The sequence below is a fragment of the Corvus kubaryi genome, unplaced genomic scaffold, assembly GCF_017639235.1.
Source record: "Corvus kubaryi isolate FWS band 111438036 unplaced genomic scaffold, C.kubaryi_AGA036_p1.0 37284, whole genome shotgun sequence".
Taxonomy (NCBI): domain Eukaryota; kingdom Metazoa; phylum Chordata; class Aves; order Passeriformes; family Corvidae; genus Corvus; species Corvus kubaryi.
This window is the reverse complement of record NW_024581088.1, coordinates 3,336,858-3,357,602: the sequence shown is the minus strand read 5'-3', so window position 1 is coordinate 3,357,602 and position 20,745 is coordinate 3,336,858. Positions and strand designations below refer to the sequence as shown.

At 46.4% G+C, this 20,745-nt stretch overlaps 1 protein-coding gene across 14 annotated transcripts in view; it reads left to right on the top strand.

Moving 5' to 3' along the window:
• The window catches only part of CLIP2 (CAP-Gly domain containing linker protein 2), a 99,228-nt gene extending 78,888 nt beyond the window's left edge, over positions 1-20,340 (top strand). For 13 of the 14 annotated variants that reach the window (XM_042025915.1, XM_042025924.1, XM_042025914.1 and 10 more), the window contains 9 exons: positions 2,308-2,412; positions 3,943-4,887; positions 7,380-7,437; positions 8,803-8,886; positions 9,294-9,450; positions 9,947-10,106; positions 10,995-11,180; positions 15,691-15,753; positions 16,254-20,340. In XM_042025915.1, coding sequence (XP_041881849.1) covers positions 2,308-2,412; positions 3,943-4,887; positions 7,380-7,437; positions 8,803-8,886; positions 9,294-9,450; positions 9,947-10,106; positions 10,995-11,180; positions 15,691-15,753; positions 16,254-16,265 — 1,770 coding nt within the window. In that variant the 3' untranslated portion in view covers positions 16,266-20,340. The remainder of the gene's footprint in view (positions 1-2,307; positions 2,413-3,942; positions 4,888-7,379; positions 7,438-8,802; positions 8,887-9,293; positions 9,451-9,946; positions 10,107-10,994; positions 11,181-15,690; positions 15,754-16,253) is intronic. The other variant, XM_042025928.1, reaches the window with a different exon arrangement.
• Positions 20,341-20,745: the final 405 nt, after the last annotated feature.

Here is a 20,745-nt window from a genome sequence, read left to right as displayed (position 1 = left end):
GACCTCTGATAGAGGGACTGTGGATTTAGCCTTGCTAATAATGTAGTTATTAATTCAACCCACTTTTGATCCTGGTTGGCAGCTGATGCTGTAGTGCTTTGGAAGATGAAAAACAAATGCAGGAAAAGCTTTCAAGAGCTTTGAAAGATGAAAACCAAATTTAGGAAAAGCTTTCAGGAAAGGCTTTTTGTGGTGGAAGACCATGGTTTACGGGAAATACCAACTTCAAGGAACTCTCTCATGCTCATCTCCTGGATCCTGCAGCATGCCTTGAATGTCAGTGGGAAGTCAGTTTATAATTAATGAACAGTAATTTAAGACAAATAGCTAGAAGTAAATCTGAAATTCCTATCTGAGCTTCCTCAAAGTGCAGGAAAACTTTGGATTTGAGACTCTGACTCATATTGGCTAGTACTAGCAAACCAATTTACATAAAATAATACAGGATTTGATGGGAATCTAAGATTTAAGGACTGTAAAACAGTTAATCTAATTTTTTCCATGGTTTTTGGTTTCTTTGTTGTTGTTTTTTTTCCCTCTATTTTCATATATTTTTCCAGAGTAGGAAAATAGCAGGATTAATAGATACTGATCAAGAATATCAGGTGGGACTGAGAGCTTGACTGAGCACTTGTGTTAACCTCAGGAGTCTGGAGAGCATCTCTTTGAGAAGTCCAGAGATGAGTTTTGTAACAGGTCAGCATCTTCAGGTAGAAAATATCTGATGTGCTGCCACCAGTTAATTAATTGGTATCAAAGGAATATTTATTCCTGTAAGTAAAATCAAGCCTGGAGCTCCATCTTGAGATGTGGATCTTTGGACTTTATAGGGAGCAGAATTAGTTTTATTTAATTAATTAAATGCCTTTTTTTTTTTTTTTTAAGGATGCAATCAGCCAACTTTTGCACTTAAGTTATATAATTTGGGATTTTGATAATATTTGGGCTCTTGAATCCACGTGTTTTTGCCCCCCTCCTTCAGGGGTCCAACAAGGCACATAAAATACAGAGCCATCTGAATATAACTGGCAGTTATGTCACCATCTATGAATACATGTACAGTGATATTTTGCAAGCATAAAATGTGGATTTTTTTTAACTTCAGTTTCTATCATTTGTACACAACTAGCCAAGCCTTGCTTTATTGTAGGGAAGGGCAGAAAATCCTGAAAACTGGCTCAAATAGAAAGAGGGGGGGAAGCAAATAATTATATGGGAAATGAAGGGCAAAAAATGGTTCTGAGCAGGTTTGTTTGCTTTTTGCTAGATTAAGTTTTTTATTTGGTAGATTAATTAAGTTTAATTCAAAGGAAAATGTGGGGTTTGTAAGCTAAAAAAAAGTGAAGGCCAGAGTGTGCATGCACTTTCCTCTCTTCTTTTATTTATAGCAAATTTTACATGATACTACAGTGGTGATTGTGGAGTGCTGAGCTTTGCCACCAAGTGCAGCTTTGTGGTACTTCAGCTTTAAAAGTGAAGGGCACTAAAGGAATGCCCAGAGCCAGTGCTCCTGGATTTGGGTAGATCATGTGAACTTCTTGTGCTTAGTTGAGTTATTTGTCAGAAAAAACCCCTTGAAAACAAGCCACCAACCAACCAACCAAAAGTCCCAAAACCAACCAACCAAAAAAGTTCTGTGTTCTTTTGCCAAAATTAGTAGACTCTTACTGTACAAAAATCAATTTGAAATTCATGTCAGGCCTATTCAAACCCAAAGCACTGATTTATAGAACAGTTTGGTATCTCAGTTCCCTGACTGCTTCACTGCCGTGTATTTTTGGTTTTACAACATGTCATGTACAGTCTGACCTGCTTTTTCTTCCCCACTTAGTGTAGGATTCACACTGTCTCCAGAGCAAAAAGAGGATGGAAACTTCCAACTCTTTTCACTCTACCTTGTGATTCTTCTTGAGGAAAGATGTGGAGAATCATTGCAATGTCTTTGCATTCTCTTTGTGTACAAGGGCCTTGTACTGGTGGGAGCTTTGCTTTTTAGGAAGTGTCTTCAGCTGATGCAGGAAAACACTGATGCAGGTTTCTAATGCAGAAGGATATTTTCCCATCACAGATTCAGTTTTCTTCTGAAGAACCACTACGAGTACCATGTAAAATCCCGTAGGGACCATTTTCTGTTTGGTTGGATTTTTCCTCCTTGTTTGGATCTTTATTCTCTTCCTGTTGTGAACTGCCTTTCCTTGTCTTGTACGCTGGAGATGATGTTGCAGCCTTCTCTTTTCCTCTTTCTCTCTTTCCCTCCCTTCCCCTACTCCCATCTCCACTGTTCTTTTTTCCCCTCTGTGTGACCAGACTCAGACGCAGTTGGAGCATGCCCGAATACGGGAGCTCGAGCAGAGCCTGCTGTTTGAGAAGGCACAGGCTGAAAAACTCCTCAGAGAATTAGAGGACACCAGGGTAATGGACCCCCACTTGCCCTGCCTGCAGACAGTGCTTGCCCTGCCTTGGTGCTCATGATGCCTTGCTTTGGGTTTCTTTCTTTTGGTTTCTGTGGGGTTGATTGATTTTGGCTTGAACTTAAGCTTCCCTGATTTTTTTTTTTTTTTTTTAATTTTTATTTGCTCTCTTTCCCAGAAATAGTGGTACAATGTGATTTCTAGCTTTGCTTCTCGTGTGGGGAACTTGTTTCTCAGATTGAGTTTGCTTCTCTGCCCCATGCCACCATCTGACACATGAGCTCGTCACAATTCATTTTTCAATTAGCATATCCCAGCAATATCCACACCCTGCAGAATTCATTCTGCTTGAGGCCCCCCCCCCAGGCTGTAAGAGGAAATAACATTGCAATCAACATTTCAGTCTCCCCTGCCAGTTGTGGGAGCTGCCATCTGAAGTGGAAGGTCCTGGTGAATGCAGGTGGGCCCACTCTGATTCTTGGCTCTGCCTGCAGCAGGACAGGTTGCCCGGAGGAATCCTAAAGGCAGGCCAGATGTGGAAAGGCTTTTTCATGCTGGTGTGGTGTGGGAAGCAGCAAATTTGTTGCAGTGAGCAGCAATGGGTTTGAGAGCTGTAGAAAACACCAATGTGAGGGTCTCTAAAAAGTGTGGGTGATTTGAAGCCCCCTGTGCCCATCTAAAATAATGACCACCAGCCTCCTGGGCTGATGGCTGCTGGGGAAATGGCGACTGAAATGGAGTGGAATTGATCTCTTGGGGTTTGGCTCAGTTTCCTTCTTTCTGTTGCCTTTTTCTAATATTTCATCCTCTTCTCCATCCATAGCTTCAGCACCCTGAACTCCCTGTGACTTGCAGGGAGTTCAGCCCTGCCAGGTTACATTCAGATTACAAAACATGGATCCATAGCCCTTAAGCTCAATGTGCACCATGGCCAGATTTATTGTCTTGCATCCTCTAGCCTCCTTTGTTATTTTGACTTTGCTAATAAACTCTAACAAGTACTCACGTGTAAAAATCCCTTTTCCTTTTTACACCAGGGTAAACAAATTCCATTACAGAAGAGAGGTCTGCAGGCTGAGGATTGCTGAGCAATAAAGGAAACATGATATGCTTAATGCTGGTTTTGATGCTTGTGAAATTCCTGCATGTGCAGTCACATCTCCTCTGTGCATCATCTGGCAAGATGCCTGATCTGGAAACATAATGCCCTTCCAGGACATTATTTTTCATAAACCACTGTTGCTCCTAGTGAATTTCAAGGGTTATTCCCAAGATGTTTTTCTGTGGAAAGCAAGAGATTTGTATTAGGAAAAATAAATTGCAATTGGCACAGACATAACCGTGAGTTGTCGGTGCTGCTTACCCTGGTGCAAAACTGTGCTCAGGTTGGAAGGTACCGGGTGTTCTTTACCTCGTTATTTGAACTTTGACTAATGTACTTTGGATTTACTTCCACTGGAGCACGCTTACTAAAGGGGAAGGATGCAGCGAGGAGAGGTGCGCTGACTTTGTGTTCTCTGTTGTGTTGCAGTTAACCACAGTGGCCGAGAAGTCCAGAATCCTGCAGCTGGAGGAGGAGCTGAGCCTCAGGCGCAGCGAGGTGGATGAGCTCCGGCAGTGCCTCCGGAGCTCCCACCAGGCAGAGACCCCTGAGCATAACCTGGGCTTGCAGTCGGAGGCTCTTCGGCTGCGGGATCAGCTGCTGTCTGCCAACAAGGAGCATCAGAAGGAAAGCAGCCAGCTGAAGGAGAAGTACGAAAATACACTAAAGAAGTACCAGCAGGAGATGGAGAAGCTGAAATCTGTCAATGAGAAGTACTCACAGGAGATTGTTGACCTAAAGCATAAGGTTCAGCAAGCCACTAACGAGAACATGGGGCTCATGGACAACTGGAAGTCCAAGTTGGACACGTTAGCTTCTGACCACCAGAAGTCTCTGGAGGACCTGAAAGCCACACTCAACTCAGGCCCTGACACCCAGCACAAGGAGATCGTGGAGCTGAAGGCAGTGGTGGAGAGTATAAAGTTGGAGCACCAGCTTGAGTTGGAGAACCTGAAAGCAAAGCACGACATTGAGACAGCTGTCCATATAAAGGAGAAAGAGAGTCTCAAACTGAAGCTGCAGGAGGCTTTGGATGAAGTGGAAAAAAGCAACAGCAACTGGAAAATGCAAATGGAAACCAAAAGCAGTCAGCACCTTCTTGAACTCCAAGATGTGAAGGACAAGTGTCGAGATGCTGAGCTGAGGGTGCATGAACTGGAGAAACTTCATGGTGAATACACAGATCAGACACAAGCAATAGCTTTCTTGAAAGAGCAGATATCTTTGGCTGAAAAGAAGATGTTGGACTATGAAACGTTACAGAAAACAGAAGCCCACAGCAAACAGGAGATCCAAAGACTGCAGGAAAAAGTGCTTGTCTTAGAGAACAAGCTGCAGTCCATGGAGGCCCTGCATCCTTCTCAGCATGCAAATGTATGATTTTGGGGTCATTTGGCTTGTTTATTATCACTGTTGGTAACCCCTCAGCCGCTGCCTTGTGCAGTTTTCTGAGGCCTCAAATATCTGGATGTCTTTTCCTTCCACTGACAGTGCTCTTTCTGCACTGCATCTCCATGCTGAAGGTGTCTTTCTACTCTAGAAAGCCAGTACAGTGGGACAACTAGGAAAAAAGAGCAAGTGGGGCCACATCTGAGCTTGGAGGCTGCTGTGGCAGCAAAGTAGGGCTGTCGTGGTTTGCCAGGGTGGGCTCTCATTCTGAGCAAGCAGTGTTCTGAGCTGGAAAAACCATCATTCCTACAATACAGTTGTGTTTCTCCAAGGAGCTGCAGCAGTCTTGGTGTGCTATTGGCCAAGACTCTTTAGGGGTGGTAGGAGGATAGGGTGGAAAAAGATTTAACCTTGCTCAGTGCTTGGAGCAGGGTTTGAGAGGTGCAGTGAGTGGCTGAACTGTGGGATGGGGTGGGAGTGTGCCAGCAGCAGGACAGGGGCTTCACAGCACATATGGGAGACAGGGAAATGCTGATGTTGAGGATTATAGGGGAAAAGCTGCCAGCAAGGGTCAGAATGGCACCAGGCTGGGGAAATAAAATGCCTAATTAAATATGAGACCAGGGAAGGCTGAAATAATAGCAGTAATATGAATTTATTGTGGCCTTTGTGTCTCCTTAAGTCATCCTTTTTTTTTTTTTTTGGACTATTTGCTACAGGACGGATCATCCCACTTTTGTGCATGGCACAGGGAATTGTGGCTGGTTCTGCACTGTAGTGAGAGGGGAGACTGCTACTCATGGCTCTGGGCTGAGCCCCTATTTGTGTTTGGATTTTGCATGAGAAATGAGGAAAAACCCAATTTACATCCTGTGGGGATGCAGAAAATTAAAATAAGCTATAAAAAGCATACGTTTTAAGAATACTCTGTTGAAATTTCACTGGTGATGTAGTTTCTGTTCCAGACAGAGGTGCCAGTGAATTCAGTGCTTGTGTTTAATTTCCCAACGTGAACAGCCCCACTGAAACCAGTTGTACCTCCAGGCAGCAAAGTCAAGCCCATGAATTCCATGTTGTCTAAGTCAGAAGTTCACACCTTGGAAACAGGCACACTGAGGACAACAGAGGCAAAGGCCAAGGAGGAATCTCCAGCATTAATAGTGTGTGAAGGGTTGCTCTAGCATGTTTCATCTAGTAAGGACAGTTGGGAACAATAAGTACAGCCAGGACCCTGGGAAAAGGGGGTTGTTACTACAACATGTAACACATTATTGTCAATATTCAAACAGGAATGAATGGAAAAGAAGAAACTGGAGGCTTGTTCCAGAGCCCTTTAGATAAATAGAAGGGCTCTGGGGGATATTGATACTGGTTTAGAACCAGGGAAGTCTTGAAGTAATTATTTCAACTATGTGTCAATTAAAACCAGGAGAATATGGGAAGAAATGCATGGTTGAAAGCCTTCGAGTATCATGGGGCAAGTTCTATCTTAAATTGTCTTAGTTAATTTAAAGTGACTGTGGTATTCACTGTCCAAGTATTTTAAACAAGCGAAGGTGTCTTGTGACAGTCTTTCCTAGACCTTCAAGTGAGAACCACAACTGTGCTTCCCTGGAGTAGTCAGATAGTTTTTTCCATACCAAAAGTATGTCAGGAAACATATTTCTCCTCTGGGGGTGCTCGTGCTTCTGTTTGACTCGTCCCACAGCCCAGACTTTAGGGAACTGACCTTGGGGCTCTTGGCTGTGGTGGCCACAGCAACTGCTGGGTCTGGTGCTGAGGTTCCAACAAAGGCTGCTGGATGGGAAGAGGCATGAAGGGCTCAGTTGTAGCCTCTGCACGGAAAGCTTGGCATTGAAAGCTCTGCAGTCTCTGGCTTTTCGTTGCAATATAGAAAAGAGGGTGGGGGGAAAAAAGCAGAATCCCCTGTATGGACCTGGCATTTGCCTGTTATTATTTTTATGAATGCATTAGTTCTCTAATAAACTATTATTTTATCAAGGTTTTATAACTTTGGGCACAGCTAGCTTCCACAGAAGTTGAGGAACTTGTTGACTGGTAGGTCTCAAGTTGCATGCTGGAGAGCATTTGCAGTTGGATATTTGCTGTGATTGACCAGAGATGCCTGGTCCGAGGGACAGCAGCTCTTCCGTCCCTCTGCACAAATTCTGAATGTGCAGAGCTGGAATCAGAACTTGTGGGGAAAAACCTGAGCTCTGTTCCCTCCTGGGTGAATCTTGCTGTTGTGCTCAACTGCAGGTTGTGTGTGGGCACTCTGGTCAGCCTCAGTAGTACCCAGCGGGACAAGTGGCTCCTCAAAAAAAGCCTTTATTTCCCTCTTGGGAAGGATGTAAAACATCCTAACTTGGACACTGGATGCTTTCTGCTTTGGATGGGGCTTTGTGGTTGTTAACTTTGCTTTGAATCTTTGGGTAAAGGATTGGTTTATTATTTATCATATTTTACATTTATTCCAGATGATTGAGACTAATGATATTTCAGAAGAGAAGATAAAGATGAAGCAGACTATGGAAGGTATGAAGCTCCTATTTTTACTTGGAACACCCTGTTCTAGTGACTTGTATGCTTTCTCTTCCTCTAACTTTCTGCTCTTTCAGGGATGGCTGCATGGAAGGGGTTTAGGAAGTCGTTTCATCTGTCAAAATTTGCTGGATGACATTTGTTGTCTGGCTTTGTTTTTTCCCTCTAATCAAGCTGAGCATATGCAGGGATGGATGTTTTTACCTGTATTAGACATTCTCCAAACAGATGGTGCAGGTTGCAGACAGACCTGTGGAAATTGATGCATTTCCATCCCATCACTGATTTTTACAGCAGGTAAAATTCAGACATTAAATGTTATTTGTTCACAGGAGAGGAGTGATAATGGTAGATATTAATGTGACTGACTTCAAATAATGATAGTTACTTTTTATTAAGTTTACTATGAATTAAATCCATCCTTTTAACAAAAGGTGAAACTTATGCACTCAGAAAACTTTGTACAAAGTGTATTTCAGCTTGAGCTACACTCAGCCCCTTCATAGAGGGTGAGCTGTAACACTGAGTCTGAGCAATAGCAGAGCTGGATTCAGAGGTGTTTTGTCCTGTTTCTGTTGCCCTCAGTGCAAGCCAGGCATTGTCCATAAGCCTCATCTGTCTTTGCAGGTATGGGATTATGTAGAACACATTCTTATTATATCCCATCCCTGGAAGTGTCCAAGGCCAGGCTGGGCAGGGCTTGGAGCAGCCTGGTCTAGTGGAAGGTGTCCCTGCCCAAAGCAGGGTGGGTGGAACAAGATGATCTTTAAGTTCCTTTCCAAACCAAATTACTCCATGTTCCAACACCAAATTGTTTGCTGACTGACAGGTAATTCCTGGCTAGTGACAGTAGAGCTTAACTAGATCCAGCAGCCACTGCTCTGAATGGCCACTCAGTGTGTACATTGTTTCCACACTGAATAAACCCCAGAAAGATGTGCTGAAAACAACCAGGTCAGATCTGAGCCACAAAAGCATCAGACTTCAGATCTATAGCTCTGAGCATGGAAATACATCAGTTCCAGAAAACATGTTTTTGAAGCAGTCTCTGTCTTCCACTGTAGGAGGTGATGCAAAGAAATGTGCTAAAAGCTCCTTTTGGTTTTTTTAAAATGTTTTATTCCCTTTTCCCCCTCCTCCTTTGTGGTTGCTTTCTTAACCCTGTCTGATTCAACTTCCCAGTGTGTATCCCACCTCCAAGTGTGGTGAAATGCAATATCTCCAGCTGCTTCTCTGCCAACAGGAGTGTACCACAGTGGTGCCTGGTGCACCCTGACCCATGCTGTGCACCTGACACCTTCCCAATTTGCACAAAGCATTTTCCAACCCTCTAATCTTTGTCTTTTCATTCCCGCACAGACCTCCAAGACAAGCTGAGTAAAAGAGACAAAGAGGTGTCATCCCTGGTGACCCAGACTGAAACTCTAAGGGCCCAAGTAAGTGGTAAGTTTCCCTAATCCAGTGTTGGTGGGAATGAAATGTTTCCCTGCTTGTCCTATGCACTGGTGTTGAACAAGAGCCCAGAGCTGAAATAGGCTGATGTAAAACATGATGCTGCTATTTTTTTAATAGATATTGCTGATAAAAATTAATTCAGGAATTGAACACAAACTGCAGAAGATATTTGTGTCCTGTGAGGGAGGGTTTGGGCTTGTTTATGTGTTAAGCTAATGAGGCAGAAGTCAGTGGAGCTGGGTGTGTTGTTTCCAAGATCTCCCCTTAACTACAGCCAGACCAAGAACTAATTAGGTCTGTGCTTTTAGGAGTAGGGATTGGGAAAAGGCAAAAAGCAGGAATATAAGTAAAGGACTAAGTGAACTTTCTTCCCCTGAATCCTCTGCTTCTCATAGCTTTGGAAAATAAATGCAAAACAGCAGAAAAGAAGGCTGATTCGGTGTTCAAAGAAAAGAAGAGGTTGGAAGGGGAACTGGAAGCCTTGACCAAGAAAACACATGATGCCTCAGGGCAACTGGTCCTGATTAGCCAGGAGCTGCTCAAGAAGGAAAGGTCGGTGTGCAGGTCTGGAGGACAGAGCTGGAGACACAGGGGCTCTTTGTATATTCATGTTCCTTCTGGGTGCTGTAATCAACCACCAGAAGAAATGTAGAGTTGCATTGTTGAAATCCAGCCCACAGCTTTCCCGTTCTTTAGAGACGCTGCTGTGTGAGTTTGGTTAGAATTACAGGCTGTGAATTCTCAAAATGCACTGTCCTTTCGCTGCTTGCCAGGAGCAGCAAGACAGCTCAGTACCCGTGTAGATGCTGAATGAAGTAATCTACAAGCCAGCCAAGCTGGCTGCTGCCCTGCTCCCAAGCAGTGCCTTGTGCAGGTCCCAATCTCAGAGCTGGCAAAATGCAACAAGGAAAGAGTGGTGGGAGTTGGGTCAGATTTGCTCACTGGCCTTTCTTTGGATCTGTAGCAAAGGTGGGAGGGAGCACAGCAGGACTCCAGTGGTGGTGTGGGCTCTGGGAACGTCTTCATCTCTTCCTGCTGCTGCTTCCAGGAGCCTGAACGAGCTGAGAGCGCTGTTACTGGAGGCAAACCGGCACTCGCCGGGGCCGGAGCGGGACCTCAGCCGGGAAGTGCACAAAGCTGAGTGGCGGCTGAAGGAACAGAAGCTCAAAGATGACATCAAGGGGCTGCGAGAGAAACTGGTTGTGCTGGTGAGGGCACTAAAACCCCTCCTGGGCATGGCCTGGAGGCTGCAGGGCTCTATACTGCTGAGGAGGGGGGGAGGGTCTGAGCCCTTCACTCTTGCTCCAGGTCTTTGTGTTTTCTTTTGTGCTGCTGAACATCTGATGGGAAGTCTCTTGACAACGACTGAGCTGTGGCCTGGCTTAGCAGCATCTCATTAAGAGGCAAAGATGTCCATGTGTCATATAATCACAGAATGTCCTGAGTTGGAAGGGCCACAAGGATCATCAAGTCCAACTCCTGGCCCTGCACAGGACACCCAACAATCCCTGTGCTTGGCAGCGTTGTCCAAACGCTCCTGGAGCTCTGGCAGCCTTGGGGCTGTGCCCATTCCCTGGGGAGCCTGGGCAGTGCCCAACACCCTCTGGAGGAAGAACCTTTTCCTGATACCCAACCTAAACTTCCCCTGACACAGCTCCAGCCATTCCCTAGGTCCTGTCCCTGGTCACAGAGAGCAGAGATTGCTATGTGCCTCTCTGCTTCCCGTCGAGAGGAAGTTGTAGACTGCTATGTCCATCTCCAGTGTTTTTCTGTTCCCACAGGTTTTAGATCCATGGATAAATAGGGTTACAATTTATGGGAGAAACAAAGTCTTTCAGCTACCCCCCCGCGTTTTACACACACTCTGATCCAAGAATAAGCAGTGTCCTCTAATTCCCGTGTACTTCTGCGTCCTCCAGTGGTTGAAATGTGAATAATTGATTTGAACTGCTGGGAACAAACTGGTCCCTTGATGCAAGCTGTGCTCTGCCCCATCTGCTGATGTAGTTCTAGGAGTTATGTGGATTTCTACCTTGAGTTTCTGCAGCTATTGGTTTTGATGTAAAATGCTCCTATTTTCCCTTTGCTGTCTTAAGGACAAGGAGAAGTCAGTAACGGACCAGCGGCGATACTCCCTGATCGACCCCTCTTCGGAGTCAGAAGTGATCCGGCTGCAGCACCGGCTCGTCAGCACGGAGGATGTGCTGCGCAACGCGCTGGAGCAGGGACACCAGATGGAGAAGCTTATGGAAGCAATGAGACTCTCCTCTGAGAAAACACAGGTAGAACATCAGCAAACAGGGTTGCTCAGCCCTCATCAATCCCCCGGAATCTTGCCCTATGTTCAGGGAGTGATACCATCAACTGGGTCCTCTCTTTGGGTGCAACCTGACAAGGCCTTGTTCTGTCAGATGTAGCCTAATGCTATAAAATCCCTGCTAGTTGGTAATCACAGATCCCTTTGTGCTCCAGAGAATGGTTGTTAGACATGGGGTTTTGGGGAAGTTGCACTGTGAGTAACTGTTCTTTATGTGTACAGTATTGTCTGGCTGCATGTGTTCATAACATGGAAGTTGAGATTTTTCTGACATCCCTCTTCTTTGAGAGTTTTATCTTTGCAGTCCCTAAGAAGGAACTTTGCAGGTGACTCTGGGAAAATGTTTTCCATTTCTCTTACGAGCTCTCTTACCACCTTGGTGTCTGATGTGAGTTTGCTGATGGACTGTGAATGTTCCCACTCCAGTTTCTGTCTTCTCTCCCCAACTTCCTCTGATGTCCCTTTGTTTATTTTGACTAAAGAAAAGCTGCTTCTGTTGCCTTACATCCTTCTTTATGAAACTGAAGGGTGGAAATAGCTTGACTCTCAACATTTGGCTTTTCCATCTCGTACCTGTGGAGTCTCAGCCCTGACTGATTCCTCCTGCAGAGTGACCTGCCCCTTCTGCCAAGCTTTGTGCTTCATGTCCTTGTTCTGCTGTATTTTCTCTTGAGTCTGCAAATAGACCGTGGCTTTTGGAGCTCAGATGCACCATTATTTCTCTTATACTTGCTCATTTAAATTCTCAGCTGAAAAATGTCTTTCTCTTGCAGTAATGAATTACAACTGCCATACAAGCAGACACCTTAGGGTAGTACAGAACAAGCCACTAGACACAGAATGGGCAGAGAGCTTTTTTTCACTGATGCAGGTGCAGATACGCTGTGTTAGGTAATCTGGGGGGTTTCAAGCCTTCTCCTCCCATGACAGTCTCTGTTGGATACACCAAACACTGTTTGCATTGCAGTGGTACGGGCAGGGAGGTGGTCAGGAGGAGGGTGCAAGGTAAAAAACTGCAACCCTGAAAAATCTGCTGGCTCACTGAACATCTGTGTGTTGCAGACAAGTCTCTATATCCTGCAGTGCAGCATCTGCCAGCAGCAGGCAGGACAGCTGGAGTCAGGATGACATGTTTGTGGCAGTCCAGGATGTACCATAATCCCGTCAGTACCTCCAGAGTGACTTCTGCTGCAATTGCTATGTGTCAAATGCAAATGCATCATGACAGCCCCATCTCTTGGCAGCTACAGGAGGGGTGGGGAAAGTTATTCTCTACTTGCTTTAATACACAGTCTCTTGAGAAAGGGAAATCTTCCCTTTTGCATTCCCATCTCCAAAAGCTGTGCAGGTGGTAATTATTTCTTCCCCAGTTCTAGCAAATGACTAATCTTACCTGAAGGGAGTTGGAACTGACCTTATGAGGTCAGCTAAGATAAGTTTGATACATTCATGCTTAAGAAAATGTAGAGATATGACAGAATAGCATTATGTCTTCACCTACAATCCAAGGTGCAAAGAAGCAGAGGATTACTGTGGAAAGCCAGGTGTGCTGGTTTGGCCAAATTTAGAAATATATCCTCTGACAGAAGGCAAGTTACAACCAGCCCTCCCCCACCACGTTGGGGAAAAATTGAATTTTCCTCAAAGGAAAGTGAAAGAGATAAAAATGATTTATTTAACAAACATACAGGAAAAGAATAATAATGCTAAATAATAAAACCTCACACTGTGGAGAGAAAAACCTGGGAAAATTTCAGAGTCCTTCCGTAGTCTCTCCCCCTCCTTGGAGCTGGGAAGGGGTGGTGGGCCCCCGTCCAGGGCCAAGGCCTCAGTGGAAATTCCTCCCGATGTATTCTGATGTTGAAACAGCCCAGCAGAGAAAAAGGGAAAAAAACGAAGTCCCAGGAAAACAAAAGTTCAACTCTCCGGAGGAAAAGGAGCTGAAAAACTGGCCAAAAGGTGGCTGGAAAGCAAGCAGGCTGCTTCCCCACCCTCGCTCTGCAGAAGCAGACAGGTTTTATCTCTGTGTCCTCGGAGCATGAAAACAAACTGCTTTTAAAAAGTACACTTTCCTCTCTCCCCTCTCAGGCTCAGTTTAAAGGCATAGAAAGGCACAAAATTAATTTCTGGGCAGTGGGGCAGTGATAGGGGATACAATGTCATAAAGTCACCCCAAGGCATTCCACCCCTTATCCCATATCATTGGCTCAATGCCCAAACGAATATATTGTAATTCTACACACACACATCAATACATACATATACATATATACAGCTACGTACAAACAGTGACCCTCAGCAAGCAGTGCTATACAGGCATTCCACATTACAGGTGCGATTCTTGCGTGTGTTGGGCCATGTACGGAGTCTGCATATACTCAGAGCTTCACTGCCATATCCTGCACGGTCTCATTCGCACCGTAGTCTGGTTTCATTATTGCTAAAGCAGAAGCGTATTCTTGTGGCCCAAGTCGCGTGAGTTTTCACCACATGAATGGATTAACTCTGGCCCGGTCTGGGCTCCTCAATCCTGGGTCATCTGTGAAGACAACCTCTACCACCCCTAGTTCTCTCAGGCACTGGATTCCTTGTTCTATGGTCTTCCACGGGGTTTGCTGCATACAGAGATCATCTCCGCGCAGATATCTATCCCTCACACCATTCAAAACCCGTCTCCAGACACTGGCAGAGTCAGCCCCCTTATCATCGCTTGGTTGATAACTGGATCACGTGACAGGGATCCCAAATGCCTCGCTTCAGCACCATCCAGCATCACATCATCACCTGCAGCATCCCAAATACGGACCATCCAACTTATTATGGATTCATCGGACCGTCGGGCGTAATCCTTTCTTAGGCTGTGAAGGTCCTTTATGGACATGGACTCAGTAATGGTTTCTGTGCCTGAGTCAGGTGGTGGTTTTGAGGTTCCTTCCCCTGCATCTTTTGAGGTCCCTTCCCCTGCATCATCATCATCATCTTTCACTGGGCGATCAGTTTTGGTTGTGTGCTTTTTCCTCGTGACAGGAGCCACTGTCAGTGGCTTAGGCTCTCCATCTGGTTTGGGCTTGCTGTCTGGTTTATGTGCAGCCTGAGTGACTGGGGTGTCTGCAGGCTTTGCTGATTTATCTTCCTGCCTCTCTACCCTTACCTGCTGCAGTGTGTGATAGGCATATGCCAAAGCCCAACATATTGCAAGGAGCTTGTTCTCATTAGAATTGTCATTGTATTTCTCTTTCAGATATTTCCCCACCTCAGCTGGTTTCGGAACTTGTTCAGGGGGGAAATTGCAAACCATTGGGTCAGAGAATTTCTTCAGGGTTTGGCCTATATCCTCCCACTCCCCACACCACTCAGGATTTTCCACCTCTTGGTCAGGTGTCTCAGCAGTCACCCTGGAAATCTGAGCTCTTATTCTAGACAAGCTGCGAATCAATATAGAGGAAGATTACCAGATTAAATGCCAAGAGGATGGTGTCTTTAACATCCAGGGGAAACTGAACATTCTCAAAAGATAACCTATCAAATTTAAAGGGGAGGGAAATCCCGTCTCCTCCTCGTCTAACAATCTGGGTGCAGTTACTAATAAATTCCCAAAACAGGCTACCGAAACTAGGACTGGGGTTAGGACGGAGAAACCACTTATCATACACACTTTGAACAGCTGCCTGTACCTCTGTCAACTTCTTATAAATCATTATCACCGAGCACAGCAAAACAGAAATCCGAATTCATGTCTCTGCTCTGCAAAAATTCCTTATCAAGGATAAGATCAGAGCAAGTTGTGGATAGGCAAATAGGCCTAGGGACCAGCAAGGCACTAGTACCTTAAACAAGCCTACGGACCAGAAATACATGAATATATCAAACCAGAGAGACATGATGAACTCAACCAACATGGTGACTATTTTACCCCTGCACAGAATAAGTAAATTCAAACCAAAATGTAATTAGCACAGGCTTTTCACTTTCCTTCGAACCACACATTGGGCGCCACTAAATTTGTGCCGGTTTGGCCAAATTTAGAAATACATCCTCTGAGAGAAGGCAGTTTACAACCAGCCCTCCCCTGGTTGCCAGGCTTGTCCTCAGAGATGGGAAATGGGAAATGGCAAATGTCCTTTACGTGCTGGATGTTCAGTGTGCTGTGCTTTGCAGCTAACACTGCCCTTGGCTGAGGGTTTGTTTTTTGGTATTTAAGCGTTGGGGTGAATAGTGGGTCTGTGACCATAAGGAGCTTGGGGGATGTTTGGTAGCTGGGAGGGATGCAATCTGGCATGTGGGGATTGAGCCAGGATGCAGAGGGCAGGAAGATTCTTGCCAGAAGTGGGGTGGGATTTTTGCATCCTCTGTTCCTTGTGTGGAGTGGGCAGCTAAGGAAGGACATGACAGTCTTGCCAGATTTCAGTGCTTGTAAGCAAAACCACCAGGATGTGTGCCTCTCTTCAGTAAGTGTTGTCTATTCTCCATTGCAGACTGTTGGAAATTCTGGGTCTGCTAACGGGATTCACCAGCAGGATAAATCCCACAAGCAAGAGGTAAGTTATGAGTAGAATGTTGTTTAGAACACTAACTGCTTTGTGTGGTTTCTTGCCTGCTGTGGTGGGGACAGCACTTGGACGGGGGTAGTTCTGCCAGCAAAGCTTGACTGTATCATTCCCACAGCAAAAGCAAGAGGCTTTGCACAACTCCAGTTCCCAAGTGTGGTGGGAACCTCACTAGACACTCCTTGAAGCCATGGGGAAGGTGGTGGTGAGGGACACACTGAGGTGCAGTGCAAAGGGAGTTTCCCCATAGTCTCCTGGGTCAGTGCTATGTGACTCTACTCCTGGCAGCCCCTGCTAGAACCTGCTCAGTCTCAGATTTCTGCTGTGCCCTTTATATGGGTGGCACTTGTGGGACGTGCTGTCCTGGCCTCCCACAGCAGACTTCATCCACCCATACTGGGCAAAGCCATGGGCATCCCACTCCATGCCTCTTCCAAAAAAAGCCTCTGTGTTTGTCCTCATTTTGCCTAACAAGATCTGTTTTCTTCTAGGAGAAGCTCTGATAGAGAAGAGGTGAAAAGGATCATTTCATGCCAGTATCAGTTCCTCTGCACAGTCAGGAAAAACAACACCACATCTGGCTTTAGGACCTCCAAAAGACCACACACAGTATTTTCACTTTAAAGCAGGACAATGTTTATAATGTACTAACTGATGTAATCAGGACAATCCCAGAGTCCAGTTTTCCAAGATGGCCATTGTTCCAGGAGGGAGCAGAAAGACCTCTCTGGGTTTGGTTTCTTACTTGTATTGGTTTTGACTGTGGAATTTGTATTGTTTGAGCTGCCCTTGTCCCACCAGCTGATGTGGTCTGGATGACAGCTGCCCTGACCTGTGGCTGAAGTGTCAGCGGGTCCCAGTAACCCCACAGGAGCTGCAAAGGGATTTGCCTGTCGTGTTCAAAGCATGTGCCCATAGGCTGCACCCTTCCCATGGGGTCTGTCCCTTCCCTCCCACCCACCCTGGTGTCATGAGGACCTGCACAAGTGAGTGAAACCTGCTGGGCTGATAATGAGAGGTGTGGGGACATGTTCCCCTCCTCCCTTTGCAGAAGACATCACTGTTTTAGAGCAGAGGCTGCACTTAGTTCTTGTATTATAGCATGTTGTGGGAAATAATCCCATTTCAGAGGGATGTTTACATTGTTTCTTCTCCCCTGCCATTTGGGGAAGAAGCTGTGGTGGCTCTGAGTTTGGGGTCAGGCACACTTTGCTTGGGTGTAGTTGGCCTTTCTTCTTGCTGTGAGATCTCTGAGCAGGCCTGCTGGTGTCCTGTGCCATAGCCAGCTGTCCAGCTTGGTCCCCCTCACTCCTGGGGGGTTCATCAGGTCTGTTTTGAACTCAGGACTCCACAGATGCTGGATCTCAGCATTGCTGACCTTGGAGCTCCATGCTGGGGGCAGTCAGTGTGGGACAGATGCCTTGAGCAAATGGTTCCCTCCTTACCTGTTTAATTTAACAGCTAACTGCAGATTGCCCGGTGCTTTTCAGAGCCATCTTTGCCTCTTCAGTGTGATGCCCATCCCCTGCTACCAGGGGTGGATGAGGTGAAGGTGCTGCTGTGAGCCTGACATTGATGGCTTCAGCAATCCTCTGCATGACCTGAGTGTGAGTATTTGGAGCAGAGGCAATCCAAGACTGGAGCCCACACAGCTCTTGTGACTGTACCAGCAGAGGATCTTGTTCCTTCTTCCCAAGGCTTACTCTAACTTTGCACCACAGCTCCCAAGTGATACTAGGGCAGAGGAAGGGAACAACGTGCTCTTAAAGGTGTGAAAGAGCCCAGCTCAGGTTCACTGTTCAGTACCACAGGGAACAGTCACAGCAATATTTTTTCCAGGCTTCTCTCAGTTAGTGCCCAACTCCTCCAGTCTTCATGAGCTCTTGTGCTATGATGGGGCATCTGTGAAAGGACAAGATGGGAGAGGAGATCTGAGCCAGACCCCTGGTAGGTGAACATGATGGTGTATCAGCTCCATTGCTTTTTGCTCTGATTTCCCACAAAGTTGTGTCACTTTTTCTTAGTGGGTTGCCAGACTCCTGCTTCTTGAAGGATGGGCAGCCAGAAGCAGCCTAGGAAAAACTTGAGCTTCATGGCTGCAATTTTGCCATGAGGAGTATGATGCTGAATATTGAACCTTCTCATTTGATGCAAGATTGGTGATTTCCTGTCCTTCAGAGGAGGATGGGAGAGGAAGGGGACTTCAGGGAGGTAAAGCAGGTCAAAAATCACAGCAGAAATCTGGCACGTGGTAGCAGGAGGGAGAGGGTGGGATCGAACTGGCTGAAAATAATTCACGTGGGATTCCATCCTGCCTTGTAGAAGTGTTTCTTCAGTTCTTACTAATCACCAGGAAGATTGCCACATCTCTGCCTAGCTCTAGGAGTTTCCCAAGGGATTGTAGGAGTGGTCTCCAAAACCCTCCTGGTTGAGTATTCATCTTCTAAGTGATTTTGGAAAGTCCCAGAGCGAGTCTTTGTTTGTTACAGCCCTCAACAGTGAATACCTCACTGCTGTTTTTAAGAATTTAGGGTTGATGTTTCCCAAAATGCTCCTGTTGGCTGGATGGTCTCTGAAGTCATGTCTGCAGATCCTCTGGGCTTTCCAGGGCTTCCTGGGCACCTGCAGGAGAGAGACCCCATTCTGATTTGTAACTTATTTTCCCTTCTGAGTCTTACAGTGACTTGTGACCAGCTGCCTTCACCTACAGAGCAGAGATACCTGTGTTTTCCACCTCCCTTTGGCTCTGTACAAAGTGGGGTCCCCTGCGAGTGGTTATGGGGACCATGTATTTAGTTCTGTTAATCAGATCCAAAGTTGTCAGGCTGCAACTGCCTGTTCCCAAGGACCATCCCCTGAGAGCAGCTCAGAACTGTGGCTTTTCCCATTCAGCTTGGGAGACAATGCAGAACAGGAGCAGATGTGTCAGAGCAGGTTCAAAGTTAGTGTTGATGGTCTTCTCTGGCTGTAAATGGCTGTGCTGGTCCCTGAGGATCAGCCAGGAGCTAATGGCACTGCTTGGCTCTCTGTGCAGGCTGTGTGGTCACTGTGTTGCAGGGCTGAGGGTAGAAGCCCCCCACCCATTGGGGTGCAGGTCCATGGGAGCTGCTTCCAAACAGGACCGGCCACAACGCCAACGCCAAGGATATGCTGTTGTGTGCTCATCAGGGCTTCAGCTCAACCCTGTGGCCAGGAGGGGTTGGACTCACTCACTTCCTCCCTCTCCAAAATTAGCACAGGCTTCCCCCAGGCACCAGCTTCTGGCTGCCCTTCTGAGGTGGTAAGAGACCACACTAGGGACACACTTGGAAACGACAAGGAGGAGATTCCCCAGCCCCTCTATTTATTTGTAAGTTTAAGTGCTATTTTTGCCTGTGTGGTGGTGTATAAAGTACTTCACGATACTTGGTCTTACTGGCTTGGTTCTTTGGGAGAGATTTCCAGGGGCACATGGTAGCAGGAGCACTGATGCACCCTTGTCCTGTTGTTGATCCAGGCTGGTGCCTGTTTGTGCCTTCACTCCCCCTTTGGCTTCAGCCTTGCCCTTATCTCGATCCCTGAGAGCTGGTAAGGGAGGGCTGTGCTCTCCCCAGCCTTTCTCCCAGCCTGGAAGTGCCATGCTGGTTTTCCATCTGGAGCTGGGTTCTGAGCATCGTGCCCAGAGCACCGGTGCAGGGTGGGGAGCAGGAGGTAACATGCTGCGGGAGCCCTGGGCTCTGAGGAAAGGACCCACTGTGGCTGTGGGAGCAACCCCCACAGCCAGTGGCATTACCCTGACAGTTAGTGATGCTTTTCTGCTGAGAGCTGAACTCTTATCCAGTGAAAGAAAAAGCCTTTGGAATGGAGACTACTCAGTACTGAGTGATTTCTTCTCTAACTCTCAAGACCAAAGGGAAAAGAATCAGTCTTGCTTGGGAATGTCAGCTTTATCCCTCCTGCAGCATCCAGAGAGCTGGAGCAAGGGCCAGCACCATGCTGGTGCCCTATGGAATGATGGTACCAAACTGCCCGGGTGTTACAGCTCTTGAAATGACAGGTGCCAAGCTGCCAGCCAAGGCCTTACAGCTCCTGCCTCCCCCCAGCCACCAGCAGCTCCTCTGGCTTGCAGTAGAGATGCATGAGGGTTTCATTAAACAAAATGATGCAAAGGACACTGTAAAAGTCTTAACAAAAATTCCTGTACTCTGTTATTCAGCAGCTTTAGCAGCTCAGCACTATCTGTAGGGAGTTATTAATACACTAAGATCCTATAGGCCTCCTGTAAGTTACCAGAAAAAAGATGATACTAGATGTATAAATGGATGATAACCTTTTACCCATACATTATGTATTACAATTTTGTAGCTTAGTCATTTTTTGGCTATCAGATTTTGTTAGTATGATATAAAAAAAAAAGACCAAAAAAAAGGTTTGACTGCTACTGTCTATTTTGTTATTTGATTCATTTTCTTCCTCTGTACAAAAGCTGTATAAATCTGTCTGTGTAACTCCTCCACATCTGTATTCATGTACCATCCCCCTGTCCTGGCTTGCTGGTGTGGTGAGCTCCTACTAAACAATAAACTCTGTGGCTGAGAAGTTGGGCATCCTGGGGCTGCTGGGTCATGTTCAGGGTGTTCTGCCATGCACAAACTGTCATGAGCTGGAAGGCGCTGGGGGCACAGGGCTGTGGCACCACTCCCCCTGCCCTGAGCCCCAGCAGTGGCCTTGAGCCATCTGTGTTTGGGCTCTGCAAGTGGCTGGGAGGCTGCAGAGCTGCCCTGGGATGAGCTGAGCTGGAGTACAGTGGCATTTGCTCTTCTGCACCCCATGCCAGAGGTGGGGACAGCCAGGCCCAGCACCATCTCCCACCTGGGGCAGCTCCTGACACTGAGTATCTCCCAGGCCTCAGAGTGATTGTGCTATTTATTATTCCATGATTATTCTCCATCTAATTGTCTCCCCAGTCCCTTGCTGACATATCCATAATGCCCTGAGGTGAGT